The sequence below is a fragment of the Indicator indicator genome, chromosome 15 (assembly GCF_027791375.1).
Source record: "Indicator indicator isolate 239-I01 chromosome 15, UM_Iind_1.1, whole genome shotgun sequence".
In the NCBI taxonomy this organism is placed as follows: Eukaryota; Metazoa; Chordata; class Aves; order Piciformes; family Indicatoridae; genus Indicator; species Indicator indicator.
Genome location: NC_072024.1, coordinates 16,901,664 through 16,924,774, shown reverse-complemented (window position 1 = coordinate 16,924,774; position 23,111 = coordinate 16,901,664). Strand labels below are relative to the sequence as shown.

General features: G+C 49.5%; 1 protein-coding gene across 1 annotated transcript in view; it reads right to left on the bottom strand.

The window, feature by feature from the left end:
* Nucleotides 1-20,009: 20,009 nt before the first annotated feature.
* The window catches only part of POC1A (POC1 centriolar protein A), a 50,900-nt gene continuing 47,798 nt past the window's right edge, over nt 20,010-23,111 (bottom strand). The window contains 2 exon segments of the mRNA XM_054387339.1: nt 20,010-20,122; nt 20,125-20,193. Of these exon segments, the coding sequence (XP_054243314.1) occupies nt 20,090-20,122; nt 20,125-20,193 (102 nt within the window). The 3' untranslated portion in view covers nt 20,010-20,089.

Sequence of the window (23,111 nt, the reverse complement as noted above, 5' to 3'; positions counted from 1 at the left end):
ACCCAAATCCTTCCCCGGAATGTTGGGGAGCTTCCTTGGGCTGCGACACCGGGAAGGGAAGGGAAGGGAAGGGAAGGGAAGGGAAGGGAAGGGAAGGGAAGGGAAGGGAAGGGAAGGGAAGGGAAGGGAAGGGAAGGGAAGGGAAGGGAAGGGAAGGGAAGGGAAGGGAAGGGAAGGGAAGGGAAGGGAAGGGAAGGGAAGGGAAGGGAAGGGAAGGGAAGGGAAGGGAAGGGAAGGGAAGGGAAGGGAAGGGAAGGGAAGGGAAGGGAAGGGAAGGGAAGGGAAGGGAAGGGAAGGGAAGGGAAGGGAAGGGAAGGGAAGGGAAGGGAAGGGAAGGGAAGGGAAGGGAAGGGAAGGGAAGGGAAGGGAAGGGAAGGGAAGGGAAGGGTTGGCACAGCCCAGGGAAGGGAAGGGGAGGGGAGGGTTGGCACAGCCGTGGATTGCAGAGGGAGGAGCTGGCTTTGCCAGCCCATCACAGCTGGGCAGGCAGGGTTCCTTCAGCCAGCACTCTTCAGGCTCTCCCATGACCAGGTCTCACCTCGGTCTCTGTTAGTTTCCTCTGGCAGCCTGCTTTGATGTCTGAGTGGGGAAAGACCAAAGAAACCTCACCAAGATGCATCTGGTGTTCTTGAAAAGCAGGAAGTTCCCTTAGTGTCCTCCCCACCCCAGCATCCCTGCTCCCACATCAGCACAGCTCACATGCCCAGTCCTCTAAAAGCACCTAAATCCTGTTGGTCTTGTGTATGGTCTGGATATTTGCCCTCCTAAACCCCTCCAAGAACCCCACGTCACTAGTTGTGGTTGAGCTGGGCAGGGAAAGCCAACTCTGACCACATTAAGAGGGTTCCTGCTTCTAAGCAGAGTGCTGGAACTGCCCTGATAGAGTCACAGGAGTTGCCATTTTGGGTGCCTGCAAATTCAGCTGCAGTGCTGGCAGTGCTAAGGAGCAACCAACCAAAAGTCCCATCAACCAACAACAGTCCCACCATGGCCTCAGTTGGAAGAGGCTTCCAGAGATACCAAACAGACACCCCTGGACTACAGCACGATCCAGGATGGCACAAAGGCATCTCCTGCCAAGCCATGTAGCCCCTGGCACTGGCTGCAGCTCCTGCCCTACCAGTACAACACATGCCAGGGGCTTTGCCATTCCTGCCTAATCCCACAGCAGCTTACAAATTATGCTGCAGAGGGATCAGGGACCTTTGGCCAAAGGATCCTTAGGTCATCTACCACGAGAGAGGGTAGTACCCTGATTACCCCAGCAGAGAGGTGATAAAAGGGTGGTGGAAGGAGGGCACAATGGGCCAGAGTTTGCTCTGAGAGCTGACAGCAGCTCTTCCTCCAGGCTGGGCATAGTCAGAGGCAAGCAAAGTCTCATCTTTATCACTGGCCAAGCCAAAACACAGTCCTACCTGGCTTTGCTATTAGGAGATCAAATTCAAGGGCTGTGTGGACTCTCCCCACAGCCTGGCTGTTGGCATTTGGCCCATGACAAGCAGCCATCCCAGCAGCAGACTCTAAGCAGAGACTGGATCCCACAGCAACCTTTAAAGCCACTTCTAAGAAAACACTCAGCCCATGTTATTACCCTGTGGAACAGGCAGGGACTTCAGAGACCTGCTCTGTAGACCTTTCTGTACAATCACCCCTTACATTTAGCTTCTACTACAAGTGTGCATGAAATCTACATGGCAGAGCAAAAACAGCATCCTAGAAACCTCACACACTCTTTGTTAGCATTTCTGTCACCAACCCCAGCAGCCTCCCCAGCTGCTGGAAATCCACCTTTCCCCAGCCAAAGCCCCCCTCTGCAAGTCATTTGAGCTCTTACCTCAGAGAACTCCTTTCCTGCCTCTCACACCAGGAAGCAGCTGGACCCTGACTTTATTATGGCCATGCACGTGCCGTTGCCATGGGAATGGCTGTGATGCTCCTGGGGCCTGGCTCGGCACAGGCAGGGACCTCAGGCAGGCACTGCTGGAAAAACCCTCCTTGACTAAACCCACCCCAGCCAGCAAGAGTAAAAGCCTCTCAGACCAGTGACAAGAGGGTTTCAGTGCTGCTCGAGCCCTTGGGGCAGCACTAAAGGCACATCCCCCAGCAGACCATTGGAGACTACTTGACGTTTATCTTGGTAGCCAAGCAGCTCTTGCTAGGTCATTATCACTGCCCCTGCTTAATTGGCTCCACTGAAAAGTGATTAATAGCCCTCAGGTAAGCTAAGGGAGAAACGTCCCCAAATGGTTCTTGTTCTTCAGAAAACTCTTCTGAGGGACCAGGTTTCTTCAAGTTTGGCTAGCCAAGCCAGCCCTGTGAGTGTGTGGTACCAGCCACCACGGGCAAAGAGAGAGAAGCCCTGGTCAGTGAAGAGCAGCACATCTCACAGCCCAGCACACAGAGCCATAGAACTGTTGAGGTTGGCAGAGACCTTTGAGAGTGTCAAGTCCAACCGTTTGCCTACAGTTCACAATCCCACTGCTGCTGCTACACCACTGCCACTAAACCATGTCCTTAAGTGCCACATGGAATCACAGAATTGTCAGGGTTGGAAGGCACCATCTAGTTCCAACCCCCCTGCCATGGGCAGGGACACCTCACACTAGATCAGGTTGCTCAGAGCCACATCCATCCTGGCCTTAAAAACCTCCAGGGACGAGGCTTCTACCACCTCCCTGGGCAACCTCTTCTCACCACCCTCATGGCGAAGAATTTCTTCCTGACATCCAATCTGAATCTACCCCTTCTAGTTTTGCTCCATTCCCCCTAGTTCTATCACTACCTGACAGCCTAAAAAGTCCCTTACCAGCTTTTCTTAAGATACTGGAAGGCCACAATAAGGTCTCCTCAGAGCCTTCTCCTCTCCAGACTGAACAGCCATCCACGTCTTCAAAACACCTCCAGGGATGGTGACTCCACCACCTTCCTGGGCAGCCGTTGTGGGTTTGAGCAGACAGAAACTCTTTTACCCCTCCCCAAAGGAATAAAAGAAAAACACTCTCCATGGTTAAGACATCCAGTCTTAAACCCACAACAGCAGCCAATTCCAGTGCTTGAGAACCCTTTCTGTGAAGAAATTTTTCTTAATATCCAACCTGGCACAACTTGAGGCCATTTCCTCATTCTGTAACTTGTTGCATGTGAGAAGAGACCAACCCCCACCTTGCTCTAACCTCCTTTGAGCTGTTCTTGAACTTGCAAGGTGAAAGAGCAGGAAGAAATTGAGAGGTTCTCACTACCTTACTCATCCTGATGAGGCATGCATTGCCTGGATCCCAATCCACAGGGTGCAGAGCAACCCCTCAGGAAAGTATCAGCAGCCCTGGTGTCAGGGGGATTTCCACAGAACCTGGAGGGTGAGCTTAAATTGTGATTAAAAAAAAAGGAGGCTATAAATTCCTGGAGAAGAAGCCATCCTCTCTTTAGTAGGATGGAGTGGAAACCATCTATGGTGGGGGAGCAGAGCTTAAACCATGGCTTGCCAAGGGCTGCCTGCCAGGGAAGGATGGGTCTATGCAGGTCCTTAATTATTCTTCTAACCCCATGGCATCCCCCACAGTTGCTGTTGGAAACTGGAGATGCTTCCATTTGGGCCCACAAAAGCTGTACTTATCTCCTCCTTCAGGCCTGTCCTCAAGCACAATGCTGGGCAGGGCTGGGGAAAAACCCAAATCCAAGCCAGGAGTTGTGCCAAAACAGCCCACACACAGCCCCCTCACCAGTCTACCCCAGGGGGCAGGATGGAGGAGGGCTGACCTGGAGCTGAACAGCAGCAAGAGTTTCATAAGCACAGGGAGATGCCAGGACAGGCAAACCCTGTGGATTTAGGAGTTCCCAAGGTGTCAAGAGGCTCTACTGCATCTGAAGGAGCTGGCAAAGGAAAGCAAAATAAAAGTTTGAGTCACTGAAAAGAGAGAGGACAAAGCTTCAGCTGTCAAGTGTGGGACTTGAGGAAGCAAAAGTCTCCTCCAAGGAACAAAGAAGGAAGGAAAGGCACCACAGCACCACCCTGCCCACTGCCATCCAGCCACTGCATCACTGTGGGGTGCATGGGGTGAGCAGCCACGCAAAGGCCTGGGGGTGCAGCTGACACCACATCACCCAGCTCTGTCTCCTCTCTGGGCTCTCAGCGTCCTCCCACCCCGGAGCCAGTGAGTCCTGTGCCCGGCTGGCGCTGGGCAGGCAGGAAGCGTGGCGGAGGGAGATGCCACATCAAGCAGATGCCTCTGTGCTGCACCTGGGCGCTGGGGCTCCCAGACCGCAGGGCTGAGCACCCCACTCACAATTACAGATCCTCCACTTTCCTTGGCCCTTTCATCATCCCAGACGTGCAAGACTGAGCAAACCTGGCAACTGCTTCTCATTTACCTTCAGGAGAGTTGAAAGAACCTGGCCAATATTTATAGCAGCAAATGAAGCCAGTAGTGCCCTGCCTGCCTTGAGAAAAATAGCTGAGGCTTTTCTGAGCTCCAGACTATTTATTATTCATAGAACATGGATTTCACTTCCCCCCTTCAATTTGGTGTGTTGGGTTTTGTCCTAAAATAGGGATTGTTTTCTATATGGTGAGGTCTTACTTAAGCACTAAAAAGGAGAACCTAAAGGGAAAAGAAGGGAAAGGGGCGAGAAGTATTTTTAAAAACAGCAAAATTTCAGCTCATAAAATTTACCCTCCCAGAAGCCTGCAGAGGAGAGGACAATGCCAAGAATGTCCGTTTTTGATGAACTGCTTCTTATGAGCTGCTCAACAGACCGAGAACTCAGTTTACACCTGCTCCAGAACTGAACCAATACAGCTATAGAAAATGGTATCCCACATTGGCTGTTGGAGTGAGTCCCACCATAAACCAGGAGTGCCCTTCTGGGGGAGCTAGAGCAGGGCAGGAGGTGCAGGAGCAGGCACTCAGCTGATGCAAGGCTCCTGCTTGGAGGACCTCACTGCTCCATCAGCTACCTACAGCACGTCTGACAAAGCCAGCTGACCACAGGGCCGTGAGAAAAGGACAGGATCTGTAACTGAATTACTACATCTGTTTTCTCCAGGGCTGGCCCAGGACTGAGTCATGTCAAGAGGAGGCTTTGAGCATGGTCTGGATCTGAGCAGATAAAAGCAGAGTTATTTGTGTGTGCTTGCTTCAATTAGCCAGAGAGAGAGGCACACATCCCATCCACCCTGCAGAAGGGACACTGCTCCACAGAGGTGAACCCGGGAGAGATATCCAGGGAAACCCTCTCCTTCATTTACCATCTACCCAGGGAGAAAAAAAACACAAAGCAAGAACCAGGTATGGCCAGAGGAGAAGTGCATGGGATATATCTTGTGCCCACAGTCCCTGGGGCTGTCTGCAAAAGCAAACAGCACCTGATGCTGTGGGATCAGGGTAGGGACTATCTATGGATGTACAAGGACACATCCCTACAGCACTGCCCAGCCTTGAATAGGGAGGGAAAAAAAGACCAGGGGAGTTTCTTCCCTGAGTAGAGTCCTTTGGGAGAGACACCATAAGGGCTCCCTAGAGGCAGGCAGGCATTTTCCATCTCCCTGGTTACTTTGGCAACAAATGCTTTCATCCCTGTGACAGGGGTGTGCTCCACACACGGCATCACATCAGGACAAGCTCTTCAGTCTCTGTGGCCTGAGCAAACAGAAGTCAGAAAGGCAAAGCCTGAGTGTGTCTCTTCCATGCAAAGGGGTGGGAGAGGCATCAAGAACCACTTGCATGAGGTAAAACAAGTTCACAAGAAGGTTAGTGCTACAGGGCTTACCTCCACCATGAAAAATCAAATTCAAACCAGTGTGTTGGGAGGAAGAACGGCTCAGGATGGAAAACTGGGAAGAGAGAGAAAGCAGCACCTGCAGCAGAGACAGTGAGTGCAAAGAAAGAACCAGACTGAGGAAGACACCAGGAAAGGCAAGAGATCCTTCCACAAGAAGAAACAGAAGGCCCAAAATGGCAAAAGATCCTTGCACGTCACATCAGGCACCATAAATGTTTGCTGCTGGCATTTCACACCTACACAAGGACACTGTCACATCAACACCCAAAGGGGAGACAACAGCCTCACTGCACTTTTCCCTAGTGCCAGGTGCTCCACACTACATCTCTGCAACTGGACTCTAGGTCTATTCCCTCAAGAGTCCAAGCAGAAGGTTTGTGTTTGATGGGAAGGCAGCTGAACTCAAGTGGTCTGCTGCCCTGAGCCATCTCTGCTCTGGAGGTCTCTACTTCATCTGCTCACTTTTCCTTTGCTTTTCTGCCCAGGGCAGGTCTTTGCAAGAAGTTTCCAGGGACAGGAAAGCCCCTGCCTGAATTCCCTTTGATTTCCTTGCCAACCTGAGGGTCACAGCAGCCTTCCATCAGCTGTGGCAAAGGGCCATGTCACTTGGAAGGGGACATCACTAACATCAACAAGTTGTGTCTTCATCCAGGCCTCAGGGGAAGCAGGCAGATGTCGTTACCCCAGCAGGTAAGGTCACAGCAATGCCTTTGACAAGCCAGGGTGCATGGCTTAAAAATCCTTTTCCTTCCTAATGTCTTAGAAATGAGCTCTGATAGTCTAATGCCTTGGTCCTTCAAGAGTTTACCTTTTCCCATCTCCATGAGCTTCACCAGGGTGCAACCTGAATGACTTCCCACTCAGCTGCAAAAATCCTGAAAAAAAAACAACTTTCTTTATTTTTTTTCTTTTTGAATTTAAAAGTAGAATTTAGGAACTGGGCCAAAAGGATTCAGATCTTGCCAGAAGTGAGAAGGAGTTGCACCTGGGTGTGACCCCTAAGGGAGTGCTCTGAGTACAGGGGGAGCAGCAACCACTACCCTAACCAAAGCCAGGCTGAACCTGTCACAGAATCACAGAATTTCAGGGGCTGGAAGGGACCTGGAAAGATCATCCAGTCCAACCCCCCTGCCAGAGCAGGATCACCTATACCAGATCACATGGGAACACATCCAGGTGAGTTTTGAATATCTCCAGAGAGAGAGACTCCACAACTTCCTTGGGCAGCCTGTTCCAGTGCTCCATCACCCTCACAGTGAAAACATTTTTCCTCATATTTACATGAAACTTCCCTGAAACTTCTGTGAATCTGTCATAGTTTGAAGGCAAAGGAAGGGACATGATTCAGGGCAAGTGAAGCCTTTCACCCAACTTCACCCAGAGCAAGTCAGGAGATGTTGGCTGGCAGCAGATGCCTCCTTGAGGAACTGCAGAACAATTCCCAGTGAAGCATTTCAGGCTCCCAAAATTTCCACCTTTGGAAAAGAAAATTCTCTCCAGTGCTATCCAATGGGAAGTCTTCTATTAGATTTCAACCACACAAGCACATTGCTTTTAGGAAGGCTGAGAACAAGCAGCCAATAACAAGAGAAGCAATTTCAAAAGAGACAAATAATTTTTCTCTCTGTCATAAAAAAAAAAACCACAAACAAACAAGCAAACAAAACCCCTCCACGTTCATAATTTTTTTTTCCTCCAAAAGACTCCCAGAAGTCTCTAAACAGTGAATGGAAAGCAGAAAATTGCTGCCTGGTGCATCCTTCACAAGCCTGTGGATATATGAAGACCTATAGAAGATCTGTGCAACAAAGAAGGGAGCTCAGAATTACCCTTGCAGGAGCAGGAAGGCTCCAAGTTCCTGTCATGCAGTGGTGTGCCTCTCATCTTACACCTCCTTTTCAAAATTACTTTGTCCCAAGGGTGACCAACTACCTCCACCCCAAAATGTTTCAGCCAGCTCTAGCTGGAAAGCAAAAGGCACTTTATATGGCAAAAGATTCACAGTGCTCTTCTGTCCACACAGCAAAACTGGGGGGAAATGAGGAAAGACAACTAACCAGGGACCACAACACTGGAACTGTTTCCCCAGGGTACTTGCTCTTCCTTGCCCAGAGGGCTGTGAGACCTGGGACTGCTCACAACCCACTTGGGTCCAGGGCAGAAGGAAATTTTGTCTGTAAGCTGAACTTGGAACACTTCCTTAACACCTGCAATGGCTATGACACATCTCCAAGAGCTGTCAGCTCTACTTGTTTCTCAAGCACCTATCAGCCAGAGTCTTTTCAAGCCACCCCAGCTCCTGATGGAGTGTACGTGACCATGGCACACCCAGCACTGCCTCTAGATCTGCTTTCAAATTTCTTCTATCAAATAGCTAACCCTGATCAATTACAGCAGTATGCTAGGATGAGCAAATGCAAGAGCAGGTCCACAGGAGAGCCACAAAAATGATCAGGGGGTTGGAGCACCTCTGCTACGAGGACAGACTGAGGGAGCTGGGGGTGTTCAGCCTGGAGAAGAGGAGGCTCTGGGGAGACCTAATAGCAGCCTGCCAGTACCTGAAGGGCCTACAAGAAGGATGGAGAGAGGCTGTTTACAAAGTGACAGGACAAGGGGTAATGGCTTCAAACTAGAGAAGAGAGGATTTAGATTGGATGTTAAGAAGAAGTTCGGCACCAGGAGCATAGTGGAACACTGGAACAGGTTGCCCAGGGAGGTGGCTGGGGCTCCATCCCTGGAGATATTCAGGGTGAGGCTCAACAGGGCTCTGGGCAATCTGATCCAGTTGAGGATGTCCCTGCTGCCTGCAGAGGGGGTTGGATTGGATGAGCTTTGGAGGTCCCTTCCAACCCAGACCATTCTATGATTCTAGTGACATTAGCTCCTGCAGTTTGGGAGCTGATCAACACTTCTATTGATCTGGGGCATGACAGTCAATAATAGAGACTGAATATATATATCTGGGTCACAACATTCAATAACAGAGCCCTGAAACATCCCACCCAAAATGAGTTTATATAGAAATGTTAGGTGGGCTTTGAGCAAAGCAGGCATCTGCCCTGGACCAAGGCAGCAGCAGAAGAGGTGCTTGCTGCAGTGAAACCAGGCTCCTTCAACGACAGTTGAGTGCTCCCTTGTGCTACAGAGGATGTCTTCCAGAAAATCCAGGTGAATCTGGAGGGCCACACTCCTTCCCTTTCATTCACCACATTCCCACTGCTGTTTCAACGCCTTGCCACAAAACCACACGTTCCAGGGCAGTAGAGAGACCCAAGTGTGGTGTCCAGGGGAAGAAAATGGTTAAAATCAGCCAGCCCAGAAGCTTTCTGCAAGCATCCTGCACCACAGAGAACTTATTGCAAGGTTCTCAACACAGCCAGGCACCTGCTGCTCACCTATCCATACCACAGTCTCCACCTGGTAAGGCCATTTCTATTCAAATCTGGAGGCTTTTGTTTCAGAAGACACAACTGAGGGCATTCAGATAAGAGATGGCACTTAAGATATGCCTCTCATGCAGCCTAATCTGCCCCCACAATCGGCATGGTGGCCTGAACACAAAGACCTAAGTTGCTGCTATGCACTGGATGCTCCCAGACCCCCAGGCACCGAGCCCCAGTCAGGAACAAAGGAGTGCTGCAGGAGAAGGGCTGCTTGAGCAATGTCACCTGCCTTTGATTTTGGGGATGGTTCAGTCCCCATGGCTGGAGAGGGGACATGCCAACCTCCAGCTGCACAGCCCCACACAGCTGGGCTCAGGGGGAACTGACCTGTCCCTGGCAGGTCAAGTTCACAAGCTCAGGAAAGCTTTGAGCCTATCCAATTCTCGTGGAACTCTCCATTAGAAGCACCTCTAAAATCCTTCTGCTCTACAGCAGCCAGCTTAAGCAGCAGAAGCCTCACCTCCTGGCTCCTCTCCTGCCTGTTGCATCAGCCTCTCCTCATGCCCCAAGACATGGTGAAAGTGTGGGTGTCATCCCAAATGTAATGGAGAAGGAAGTGACACCAGCACCTGAGCAATCCCCTTGTGCAACACAGCCACAGCACAACCGAGCAGGGCAGATCCCATCCTGCACATGCTTATCTCATCAGCACAAGCTCTGTGCTCAGGTTTGAGAGGCAATTTCCCCCTGCACCTTCCTCAGGAACCAGCCACCTGGCAGCTCTTGCTAGGCCATCATGGGAAACACTGCTTCTCTTCCACCAGCCAAGCCAAGTCACTGAGCACCTTACTGCCTGCCCCACTCCCAGACTCCTGCTCGGGGTGGCAGAGTCCCACCAGCCTTGGCTGAACACAGTGATGGGAGAGTGCTAAGAGGTTGGGAAGGGCAACTTAAGTTTTAGATTCGTGCCTGAAGCCTGACACTGAGGAAACAGGTCTCAAAGTGGTAGCAGAAAACCACATCAGATGCTTGGGGACAGAGGTGGTTGTCAGGAACGACAAACAGCAAGTTCTGAGCATCTTCAGGTTGAGACAAGAAAACAGATTAGAAGCAGGGACATATGCATGGTCACAACACAACAGGGAGAGAGGCCTTGTATCAAGGGATGCAGTCTGCAGGAAAAGGAGATGGATTCCTCCTTTCTCAAAGGTCTCCAGTGAACCCACCAGGTAGCATCAAACCCTTAGGAGACAAAGAGTAAGGGAGCAACTCACAAAATCTAGAAGTGCAGAATCCAGTTTGTGGAGAGTCAGCAAGGGAGGAGGTTTGGTGTGGGAGACAAAGCCTCTTGAGAAAGCACTCAAGAGATGAGCAGTAAGATGCACAGGAAATCTAACAGCACCTGCAGCACCTGGGCTGTGGCACAACCAGATGCATTTCAGCATGGTCAGGAGCTTTTCCCTCACCCACTGCTGAGGGATCCAGGCAGTTGTGATGCTGTCCTGCAGTCTCCAAAGAGACTGGCTCACCCTCAGCAATTCCTCTTCTGAGTGGTATTTCTGCCTCTTGGACTATATTAGCAGAGAGGAGAGCATCACCACACTGTGGATTCTTGCAGCTTTCCAACCCCTGCAGGTCTTCCAGCAGTACCTCTGCTCACCTGGCTTTGACTTTTACCCCCCCCTATTCATAGGAACGTGATGCTTGTCTACGGGAGGAAAAGGTCTGCGTCTGCAGAACTTAGCTTGCCAGCTCCAACTCAGGACAGGGAGTCCAGAGCCAAACCAAACTCTTCCTGCACCACCACATCTCCATCCAGCACCCAAATACTGGGGTGCCTTCCAGTAGGCAAAGCCACAAGTGTCCTGGGGGGTGGCCTGGCCAAAAGAAACAAGAACACAGGTGCTGGTCTTGGCCCAGCCTCTCGCTGGCTCAGATACTGCAGCTGCAGAAACTACAGGAAGGCTGCAGAAGGCACATGAGGCAGTGGCAACACAGCCAGAGGGTCCAGCCATGCTGCACCTCCACTGCCAGCAGCACCCTTGCCAGCCAGGTGAGGCTGGCTGCACCTCCATGTCCAAGCTGGAGATCGCAGCGTGCTCAAATGCAGACAAGTTACACAGCCTTAAGCAAGTCACTGCACCTGCCAGTGACTCAGGAGCTCTGGCCACAAGGGGTGGTTTGAGGATGACCTCTCCTATCTCACAGGTCTCCAGCCAAGATCCCAAGGATGCTTGCACAGCCCTGCAATTACATGACACCATCGATGTGGTGGCTTTCATCAGACAGCAGTGCTGAGAAACCTGCCAGCAAGGACGTGGTGGGCTCTGTGGAGGATCCTCTGCAGGAGAAAAGGACCATTCCCAAGACTCTTGGGGGTAGCTTGACCCACTAGCAAGACCCACATACCAGCACACAACAGTGATGCATGGTTTTCCTTCCAGCCCTGCTTCCAGGAGCTTTGCAAAAACCTCCTAGTTCCCAGCCCATGAGCAGCCCCTTCCTAGAGCTCTAGCAGACAAAGGCCACCTAGAAAGCATTAGAAGTCCTGATACATTAGCACAGGAAAGTAAAGGAAGAGAGATTTACCCTTCATGTCTGCAGGTGAGACAAGGATGTCCCTGATGTTAGTGGGAGGATCTGGGAAGACAGGGCTCCCATGTGCTTTTGGAACAGGTCCTCTTCCTCTGCATACCAGCTGACCTGAACCCATCAAGCAGGCTTCAGCCTCCAGGCAAGGACCTCTGCTGTGGGGCCAGGAGTGCCAGGGTGTGATGAGCAACGCTGCACACACAGTTCTGGTGACACAGCTCAGCCAGGCCAGGCTTCTTAACAGGGCTGCAGGAGCACACAACAACCAGAGGTGACCCATCAGATCCTGCTGAGCTGCCAGCTGTTTGGTGGGCTGTGACTCCATGTAAGGTTTCACATCTATTGTTTTCCTTAGCATTCCTGACATCATTTCTGTGGCTCCACCTGGCTGTCCTACTAAAGGCTGATGAGAGGTTTCCAAGCAGATGCCACCACTGAGACACAATGGCCTGCCAAGAGGCTGTACCAGCTGACAACCTTCATCCCTGCACAGCATGAGAGCAAAGACCACAAAATTAAACAGGACCTCACAGAAAGCCTCCTGGAAACACCATCCATCTCCCACACCTTGCACAGGTCCATCACCAGCCCATCTGTTGCTCAAATGTGACAGGCCACCAGCTGCAGGGACAACACACAACTTATCCTACAAGGACACAAAGCAGCTTTGTGTCCAGCCAGGATACAAACTCAAGGAAAGAAAAGGCTCAGGAAGAAGGAAAATCAGTGTCATGGCTCAGAGGAAAGGAGGCATTGAAGTCTCTCCAGCACAACCAGTAAATGGTTGCAAAGATGCTGTGTTGAGGCAAAAGCAGTCTCACTGCTGCCTTCCTGTGCATGTGTTCCACATCTGGACACCTCACCAGAGCTGATAACCCCAGAAAGGGCCTCCCAAGAATCCTGGCACCAACCCCAGCTCTGCACAATCCCCACATAGGTAGGTATCTAATCTTACCTCTAGCAAGTGAAAGCTCCTGGGCAGCCAGCTGGAACTTCACTGCTTGCTCAGTGCAACTGGAAAGGGAAGGCAAAGGGTTGAATCCCTTTTCCAGCCTCTGTTGAGGATCTAACAACTGGCCTTTTGGCACCTCTCCACCTCCAGCACACTTCTCTCAGTGCAACCTGAGCAACAGCACCAATGTGGAGGTGCAACAGCTCTCCCAGAGCCAGGGACTCCGAGACAGGGCCAGAGCAGGTTACTGCAGGATGAGCAGTAGCTGATCCTGCAGCTCTCCAGGCAAGCCTGGGCAGTGCCAGGGTGGATTAAGGAAAGGTGGCTTTGGTCAACCTTCATTTGGCTTCCTCCTGCTCCTTTCCATCACTGTAAGCTAGCAAGGTGTTTGCCTCTGTAAAGGCTGACAAGTCAGCCCACACAGGGCCAGGGCAGCAGGCACTTGCAAAAGGGGGCAAGGGGCCTTTGGTTTCAAAAGAGGAAGAAAAAAGAAGCAGCTGCTGGCCCGATTGCAGGGGCGAGGCTGCAAACCTCGGATACACTGATGCCCATACAGGATGCTGCTGGCTCTCCTCTCCTCTCCAGTGGCATGATGGAGCCTGGCATGGCCCTGGTGAGATGGCCATATGTGGTTTCAAAGCTGCCTCCCAACTTCAATAGGTGGAGAGAAGGAAGGAAAATGGCCCCCAATCACAGGGCCAATTTTCATTGCTATTAAATGTAATCATCTCTGCTCTCTTTCATCTTTGCTTCTCCCCCAAGAGCCGGCAGCACAGGCAGCAGGCAGGCAGGAGAGCAGGGTAATTGCAGCAAAGAATGTGACCTCCACAGCACTGCCAGCCGCAGGGCAGGGAGTGTAGGGAAAGCCAGCAGCCACGGGGAAACGACAGGCCCTTGGCTGGGAGTGGGAAAGGGAACAGGGAGCAGAGACAGGCAGGGGGAGCAGAGACAGGGAGCAGAGACAGGCAGGGGGAGCAGAGACAGGGAGCAGAGACAGGCAGGGGGAGCAGAGACAGGGACTTGTTCAGCCACTCCCTGAAGCAAAGCAAGTGACTGACTCCCAGAGCAGGGAACGACTGATCCCAAGCTCTAGGTCTTGCTCAGCAGCCTCGCTGTGCTAAAGCATCGTGCTGTGAGCAGGTCCCAGCACAGGCAAAGCAGGCAGAGGCCTGAGGAACCAAACTGTCAGAGGTGGCAAAATCCCCCCTGGTGTGCTGCGAGCTGTGGCCATACTCTCACCCATGGCCTGGGAACAGCAAACCATCACTGACTTAGACAACATCAAGGTTCTCTGCCAGCTGCTGCTTTTTGCAGCACCAGGGAGGCGATGGAGCTCCAAGCAGGAATTGCTGGGGGGTGCAAGTGCCAGTGGAGCTGCTGGCACAGCTCTTGTGCTCCATCCAGAGATGATGTCACAGAGAAATCCCACAGAAGGGAGCAGCAAGGGCCAGGGCTTCATGCAGGTGCTATTTCCTGACCCCACAAGCAGATACGGCAGCAGGTACCACAGCTCCTGCACCCTGCCCTGAGCTGTGCTCTCCATCACATCCTGTGCATGCAGAGAGTGGTTTCTTCCCTGGGGCTCAGGTTACCTAAATTATTACCTGGTAGCAACAAGGGGCAGTTGTACTCCAAGCTCCCCCTGGTCACACAGTCATTGAAAGGGTAGGGGCTGGAGGGGACCTTTGAGCACCATCTAGATCACCTCCTCTGATAGAGCAGGATCACCTAGAGTAAATCACCCAGCTAATCCAGCTCCTGGTGCCTGTTTTTGACACCACTCTTCTCCCCCTTCCTTTTTAAGATCTATTGATTTCATAAATAATAAAGTAAAGGAATGAATCCCTTAGGGGAAAAAAAACAGGAGCTACCAAAAAACCTCCATCCCAGCAGGCTCACACTGATCTGTAAGCAAAAGATCAAGCAGCACTAAAGCTGTTTGTGAATCTACAGCACGCAGGTATGGCCATATCCAAACAGGTCACCTTTAGAGGCCTTGCTCCACAAAACTGCAGCTTGAAGTCTGCCTTTCTCACTCCTGAAGCTGTGGGAGTACCTCTACCATTTTGCCACATTATCATACTGAAGATCAAGCCCTTGAAGAAGAGAACAGCTTCATGGCAAGGCAGCTGTACCTCTCCTGGATCACTCCTCTCCATCATGTGCAGGATTTATTCTCAGCTGTTGAGGCATCACCTCAAGAGCTTTTGTTCCAGTACAGCCTCCCATCCTACAGTTTTCTTTTAGCCAGCCACTGTCCAGCTGTGCCACTGCTGCTGCAGGGCATGACAGGGGAGATGCCCAGTGAGCAGGCCTGCATCAGTAGACACTGACATAGAAAGCAACATCTACTGGCCCAGGACAAATGGAACAACATCTTGGAAGCAACCACAGCCTTTTGGAGCTGAGTAACTGGAAATTAGAAGTTAAGACAAAAAAAAAAAAAAAGTCCCTAGGCTTGCAGAGGATGGAAACCACCTTGGTTAACACTAGGTGCCTGCCACACCATATGGACCAGGCATAGCAGCAGGCAGAGCCTTTCCTGCTGTAATGGCATCTACATGTAGCAGAGTGCATTCCCAGAAGGGGAAAAGCAATATCTGCCCCCAGCCCACATCATGCTGCGAGGAGGTTACCCTCCTGGGATGATCTCAGGGTGCCCAGAACACTCCCAAGTTAGGAGGGCCTGTAAGATCTGTCCATTTCAGCTGAGCAGTGAGGTTCTACCTCCAGCTGGGAGATCTGCACACCAAAGTTCAGCTCTGGCCTTCAGCAGGGCTATGCAAATGTGAGGATGGAAACATTGCCAGGAGCTGCCACCTGAGAGGGAAGTGAAGCCATGCAGGAGCTCCATCCAGGCAGCTGCTTTGCTTAACCCTTTTGGTCAGAAGTTAAAGAACAGCTGCCAGCAATGGCACATGCTCCCTGCAGCCACAAGCTCTTGGAGTAAATAGGAGTAGCTTTTGTAGCACTCCTCAAAGGCTATTTGCAGATAAATCATTGTGCCATGCAGAGCATCACCATATCCTCAGCTTGGCTGGTGTGTGGAAGGCAGCAGTGAGGTACTGGCTGCATGGAAGATGCCTGCAGGGAGGAGAAACAGCAAAGGAGAGCAGAGGTGACAGGTTTTGGGCACTGGATCACGGCACTGTTTCAGCCCAACTGTTTTGTGACAACAGAATGGTGCATTTCCAGATGTACTGAGTTATCAGAGAGGAAGGGCTGGGGGACTGGAGTAAGCATAAAGAAGTTCAAGGGTGGTCACTGGGGGAAGACTTCTTTGCAGATGGCAAATTCATGGCCCCAAGTAGTGGGCCCAACTCAGCTGCAGTTAAGCAGGCAACGAGTTACCCTCTGCCAGAGCACCCCCAGTGCTTCAGGATGCTTCTCTCCCATCAGAAACCACTCCACAGCATCCTCTCCCAACACACTGATATAAGCATGTACCCCCAATCCTTGCTCAGAAGTGCTGCCAGTTAACTTCAAACTCCTGTCCCAGGTGACAGCCAGCCCTCATGCTGAGTAGCAGAAAGGTGCTCAGTGCACACTCGCCAGCAGCACAGCACGGGCTGCTGTGCTACAAGGAGACAGTAAAGGATGCTGGAGACCTGTGCTCTGGGAGTGAGCTCACTGCTCTCTTCTCTGACACACTGCATTCAAATCTAACAGCCACAGAAGCTGTACCTTGATAGAGGAAGCGACCTGTACCTATCTCCTCTGACAAGGAGAACAGGAACTGAAAAGATGCTAGAAAGATCTGAGCTTTCCTGGAGACACACACACACACAAAACTTCCTACAGCATGCCAAAGCCAGGTTAAATACACAGAAAGCATCAAGAAGAGAATCTTCTTCCCCAACGCATTTCCTTCTCAAAACTAGAGCCCATCAGGTCATGTCAGTAAAGAAGCACTTGGAGACCAACCATTTCTAAAAGCCAGAGAAGAAAGGCAGCCCTGCTCTCATGTCACTGCTGACAAACCTTTGCAAAACGATTTAATTCCCTCCCCTCCTACTCACTCGTGTTTCAAAAAAACATTTGTTCAAAAGCAGCTCTTCAAAGAGGTTACATAAGAAGTGATCTGTGCCACAAGGCTGGCTAGTTTTAGCCCAACTACTTAGATCATGGCTGGATTTTATTTTCTAGGTAGCTGGCAGACTCACATCCAGTGACTGCTCCTCGCTGTCTCTTCCCAGCCAGAAGAGTCAACCCCACAGCACTCTGCTCTTTTTGCCTATTCAGTTATGAGCTCTGCTGTGGTATCTGCCCAATTCCAGCTCCCAGACAGGAAGGAAAGTGGGCAGTGCTCAAAGATTCTTACTTTTTCACAGATCATGGTTATGTTTAACATGCTCCATGCTCATAGCAGCCAAAAAGCCGTTTGCAGCAGCACGGGGCTCCCCGGGGGCCAATCTCAGCACAAAGAACTGTTGCTGAAAGTTTAGTGAGGTCATACATCTGGCAAATGCAATGGCAACAAATTAAACTACTTTTTTAAGAACTTGGCTTCCAGCATGCCTTGGAGATCCAAAACAAAATCCTTAACTCTTTGTAGCTTCCCCATGCAGAGCTCACCACAAGCTGTTCTCAAGGTAGGACATACCCTCCTGCAGCACACAACCGACATCAACCCAAGTACAGACAATGCTCTCCTCCTCACTTGGCTGTTCCATTGCTCCCCAAGTTCACAGCTTCACAAATCAGTTCCTGCAGATACAACCAAGTCAAAAAAAAAAAATAAATCATGAGTGTAAAAGTGGATTTAACTCGGGAAGCTACTGTCCCTGAGTTCTCAAAACCCACAGCATTTATTGGACAGACTCAGGCATGGAGCCTAGGGACAAGACAGGCAATAGGATTTGGGCTCCCCAGGGTTTTTTTTGAGGATATTCGTTTTTTTTTCCACAGCTTGCCTGCTTCTCAAGCAACAGCCACCCTTTAGAAGTGCTGCTGCATTTTAACCCTGATATCCTACTCCAGGAAGAGGCTGTAAAGAGAGGAAATGGAGAGAGAGCAAGCTGCTGAGATATGGGACAATGAAGTGAGAGAGATGAGAAGTAGCATCAGAAGAAATTCCTTTACCTTTCTTACTACCTACATCATCCAGAGGCTGTTAGACTCCCTTTCCTCGTGACTCCCCACACCCACCCACCCTAGGTTACCTCTACAGCACTATGTTGGATTGATCAAATGAACGCTTTTAAGAAGTTGAATCCAGAACAGCAACTTTCCCTACATCCCACTGGCTTGCCCTTCAGTACCTGAGCATCTCATCTGGTTTAGAAGCACAATCAAAGCCTTCAAATGGATCCACTCAGAACATCTGAAAGCAAAACGTGTCTATAATGAACGTGCCCAAGTCTTTTGTATTGCCACTCTCCCTAAAATACTATATACAAATTGCTTCTGTGGTCTCTAAGACATTAGAAACTACACAATTAAAAGGAAGTAAAAGCTATTTTAAAACTGAAGCTAAAAAATTGATCAATGTTGGAACAGCTTAATTTTTTTTCTCCCCACCCCAGCTCAAAGGCCAGTTCATGACACTGAGGATGAAGATGATAAATTAGGCTCTTATAGCCTGTTTTGGTCATTGTTTCAGCATCAGATGAGGGCAGCAACAGTCTCCTCCCAACAGCAAATTGGCCACACTACCTTTGAGTCCCCTCCTCCCACCCACCTGCATCACAACATAAGCTCATTTCCATGAAAATGATGTCAGTCCCTCAGCAGAAAGCCACTGAAAGCTTGTAGCAAGAGCACGGAAGAACATCACTGAATTGATTCCATTAGTGCAATCTAAGAGAAAATGATGATTTATCAAGCTTGGAGCTTGGAAACAGAAAACAGTCTGAGGCAGAACAGGGAGAAACTCAGGTTTATAGTTGACCCAATACACATGGAAATGAGAAAGCTCTCAGCCTCCCACAAATGAAAGAGTGAAATATTGTGATAATGCCAGGGGGTTAGTGGGGATGTATAAAGTAAGAAGACCAGGAGCTTCCTGGTGATGGCAGAGGAATGTGAACAGCTTCACCCAGATGGGACAAGGAGTAGTAACAACATCCAGATGCTGTACTAGCAGACAGCCTGCAACAGAAACAGGTGTAAAAACAACACACACACACACACAAATCCCACAAACAAAAAACCTTAAACAACTCAACCCAAAATCCAAACCACATGGGCTGGCCCCAAGATCTGCTAAGCCCCGTGTGAAATGCAGATGCCATTCAGTCCTCAGGCAAGCATCCAGAATGCCCACAGCACATCTGGAGACAGAGGCCTTGGAAGCTGCTCCAGGCTGGCAAGTAGTAGCAGCAGGAGGGATACTAAGGGTAGGCACAGACACAGCAGTGAGGAGCTTGGTTAACCCTGAAGTGCTCAAGTTCCTGCAGCTCATTTCTCCAGGAATGTGGGTAACAGTTTATGGCAAGAAAGGAGACCACCAGTGAGCGTTTGCAGAAGAGGTGTTGGAGAACAGGATCTCCCAGCAGTCTGAATTCTCGTGCAGCTACATATTGAACACCTGCTAAAGCCCTAAAAAACTCAGGCAGAGTGATGAGGGGAGCTGGGTGAGAGCTGTGAGCTATGACTGAAAACATCTGCAAAATGACCAAAAATTAAAGGGAACCTGGAACAAGAGGGAAGTTCTACAACACAGCAAGTGTTCTGCTATTTGATAGCCTTTCCTCTCCCTTCCCTCTGCCTTTAATTTCGGAAGCAGACAACACAAAACCTGCTTGGAATCCACCCCCATCAGATCTGCCAGAGCCTCTCCTCCAGTTTCAAGAAACTGTTCTTCATGCATTGCACAAGGGAACAGGTTAAACCCCACCATGGGACTTCAGCTCCTCTGCACAAATACCATGCAGGGGCTGAACTGGTCTGTGTCAGTTTTGCCAGGCACCACCTGGAACTCAGGTGAGACAGACACTTCTCCAGGTGCTGGTTGTGATGGAACTTCACTTGCACACTGTAGTCTGATAATAGAGATGAATTCCCTGAAAGACCCAGGGAGCTCTTAGCTTGTCACCTGTAGCCACTACAAACTTCATCAACAGCCTGTGCCAAACATCTGGCAACTCCAAGATGTTTAAAGAATTTTGAAACTAACTCAGCAGCACCAAAGGCAGAAGAGATGTAACTGAGACCACACACTGGCTGCTGTATCACTGGAAAACACAGGAGACACAATCACCATCCACACTTATGAATAAAATATTCCTTTTATTTTAGTAAAACAGCAAAGCTCTTTTACAGATAGTTAACACTCTACTGAAAAAATAGATTGCACTCAAAATTGTTAAAGCAAGTCAAACACAGTTTGTTAGGAACACAACTCCCAACCTGCCCATGCCCTCAGCTTCCATCTCTCAGGAAATCAACTCATTTTGTTCTGAATGATTTTCTGCTCTGCTGATTCTCAAGACATTCCTTCAGCTTGTCTTCAGTGAGCGTCAGCCTCTGCTCCAGGATGGAAACTGTCTGCAAAACAAGATGAAAGTTGCTGTTAAGGTGCCCACAAAGATAAGCTATGTAACTGTACCCTCAGTGAGTAATAAAATGATAAATTCATAGGAGTCTTTTGAGGTATTTCAGGGTTGTAACTCCAGTATCAGCATTTTAGCAAGGCAGAGCACCACCTGACTTCAGAGGAGCAGGGCACAAAGCTTTCCTGCCAACAACACCGAGCATCAGTTTTGGTATTTGGTGCTTTCAAATTGGGCTCTGTGTTTCCTGTTGGGTACAGGTTCTGTTCCTCCATGTTGGAGAGCCACCAGACACTCTTGCTAGCCCCTACAGAGGTTCTGAACAGTTTGCTCAGGTCTAGCTTTGCTTTTGCCTCTGCTTCCAACTGTTTCCCTCTACCTCGCTGAGTGCTGTTGATTTGCTGCAAGTAAAGCACACAAAACTTGCAGGACAAACTCAACAACAGGGAAGAAAACTCTCCCAGTGTAAGGCAGTGCAAGAGGCAATGGAGGGAAGTTGAAACTCAAAGTGGCAACGTCTACCTCAACTTAAAGCCTAAATATTTCTGTGTAATCCAGTTACCCCAGACAGGATGGTTGTATCTTTCTCCTCAAGCTGAAGTCACCATGTACAGGAAGAACATTTCAATCACGTGGCAATAAAAGCTTCTGCTGAAAACCTTTTATTGATCACTCTGAGGTAACCAAGGGACCTAGCTATGCACAACTGCTTTCAGCTTCCAAAGACACCGGAACAGCCGATAATAGGCGGTGATGATTTAATGCTTTAATATCCATAAACTTATCAGCAACAATCAATAGCTTCACATTTGGAGCATTTCTACTGCATAAATAACATCCTCTGTTAAACAAAGGATGTTCAGAACCTTGGATTTTATTAAAGTAATTCAAATAAACTTGGACAACCGCTGTTTGTATAGAAGTTATACATAGAAAGCCTTTTAATAGCGCATTTCGTAAGCACATCTCTAAGTGCCTGACAAAAGCAAGCAGGTCTCATTATCCCCATTTTACAGCTGGGGAAGCTAAAGCACAAAGAGAGGAAATAGCTTGGCTATGGCCACTTGAGACTAGGAAAAGTCTCCCATAAAATGATTTAGGGAATGAGATAAATGGTGGTGGGGGAAGAGCAAACAGACGTAGCAAAAACACCCCCGAGCACTACGGCAAAGCCATCTTGCAAGATCAAGTCAGAAAGGGTTGTGCATCACAGCATTCACCATAATGCAGCCTCCTTCTTCCTGCAGAGTTCAAAGTTTATTTCTACCCCTCATATACCACTGACCTGTGACAAGGCAGAGAAGGTAACTCCTGCTGCCTAACACAGCATTGCTACAACTGTAGAAAGCTTCACCTGAGAAAAAAAAACCTGCACTGCTTAAATATTCCTGCAGGCTACAGCACCAGCTTCATTTGAGTTTTTAACTCCTCTACTGCAACCCCTCTGAGGAACAAGAGCTGCAGTACATAGAGAACCAGAAGAGGAGTTGTGGAGCCAGCAGGTTAACATCCCAGATGCCCCAGAGCCAGCAGGAACCTTGCTGCCTAATTCAAAGGAGAGAGGATTTCATCTTTTCCTTACCCAGCCACGCTACGGCCCAGTGGCTATCTTACCAAGGTCAGGGGTAAAGCTACTCAGGGCAGAACACAGCAGGCTGAATGTCTACCAGGGGTTTACAGCAAAGATCTTATCCTGCAGGCAACCAGAGAGAGAATGAAAAGCAGTAGGGATCCTGGCTTTTCCATTTCAAAAAGGAGAACTAGTAACTCAAGACTCAGTTAAAAAGGCAGGGGGGTGGGTGTGGAGGGGGAAACACTGCATCAGTTCTCCTTTAGAAAGATAATCAGCTGCATTAATGTCCTGGTCACACTGCTCTGTTAGAAGCAAAGCCCCAGATTACTTGCAGTTCCTGTATCCCATGATTTACTGCCACTGTGGTCCCACGGATACAAGTTCAGTGCTGTTACAGACAGCACCCTGAGACTAAGCTCAAGTAAGGCAGGTTTCAGAAAGTGTTGAATATCTGAAAAAGCAGTAAGGAAAATATTTACTGGAATGGAAATTAAATGTAAGTATAAGCAGAGAGCTCATAGTGACTATTTTTTGGAAACTAAAAGTGGAAAAGTAGCAGTCAGAAATGAAATCCAGGAAGTCCAAAGTAGGAACTGATGACTACAGTCTATTAGACCTGAATATATGATGCCCAAAACACACAGGGCATCTGACATCTTAGGAAGGTAAGGGAAAGCACAACTACTGGCCAGCTGCCTTTAGTGCTATATTGCAACTTACACATAAAAGAAAAGCTCCTTTATTAGCAGCTGACAGAGTTGTACATTTCCATGCAGCTATTTATAAAGCACATCCTTGTTGGTAGGCAAGGTAAACCACAGCCATCCAACTCCTGCACAGCTTTGCTAGTGCTTTGTAGAAGAGAACAAACAACGAAGCCAAGGAGGAAAATGCTGTTAGCCAGATTCAGTGAGGATTCACTGCAGCAGGTTCACACTCGTGTCATTGCTCTGTGGCAGGATCTGGGCTTCCTGTTGTGTCAGGAGCTGAGTACGTGTCTCCATTATGCACCTGGGAGTAAATGCTGGAAAATTTATTGAAGTCCTGGCTCAACCTGGCAGCAGAATAACAGCCTAGGCTTAAAGCAGATGAAAGATCAACCCATTTATTTCTTTAAAGAGCATTTCTAGCATTGCAGTAATATACTGAGCATTATAATGGGCAACAGAGCAGAATGTGGGACTTTTAACGCAGAAGAAAGCTTACTTAAGTTACATCTACCATGCTTCCTGCAACACATTCTTCATTCACCTTCACAGACTTAGCCTGGGAAGTGCCTGTTCTTCTCTTTGGAAACACGAAGGAGAAACTGTGTTGGTTTGCTGTTGTTGTTTGGGGTT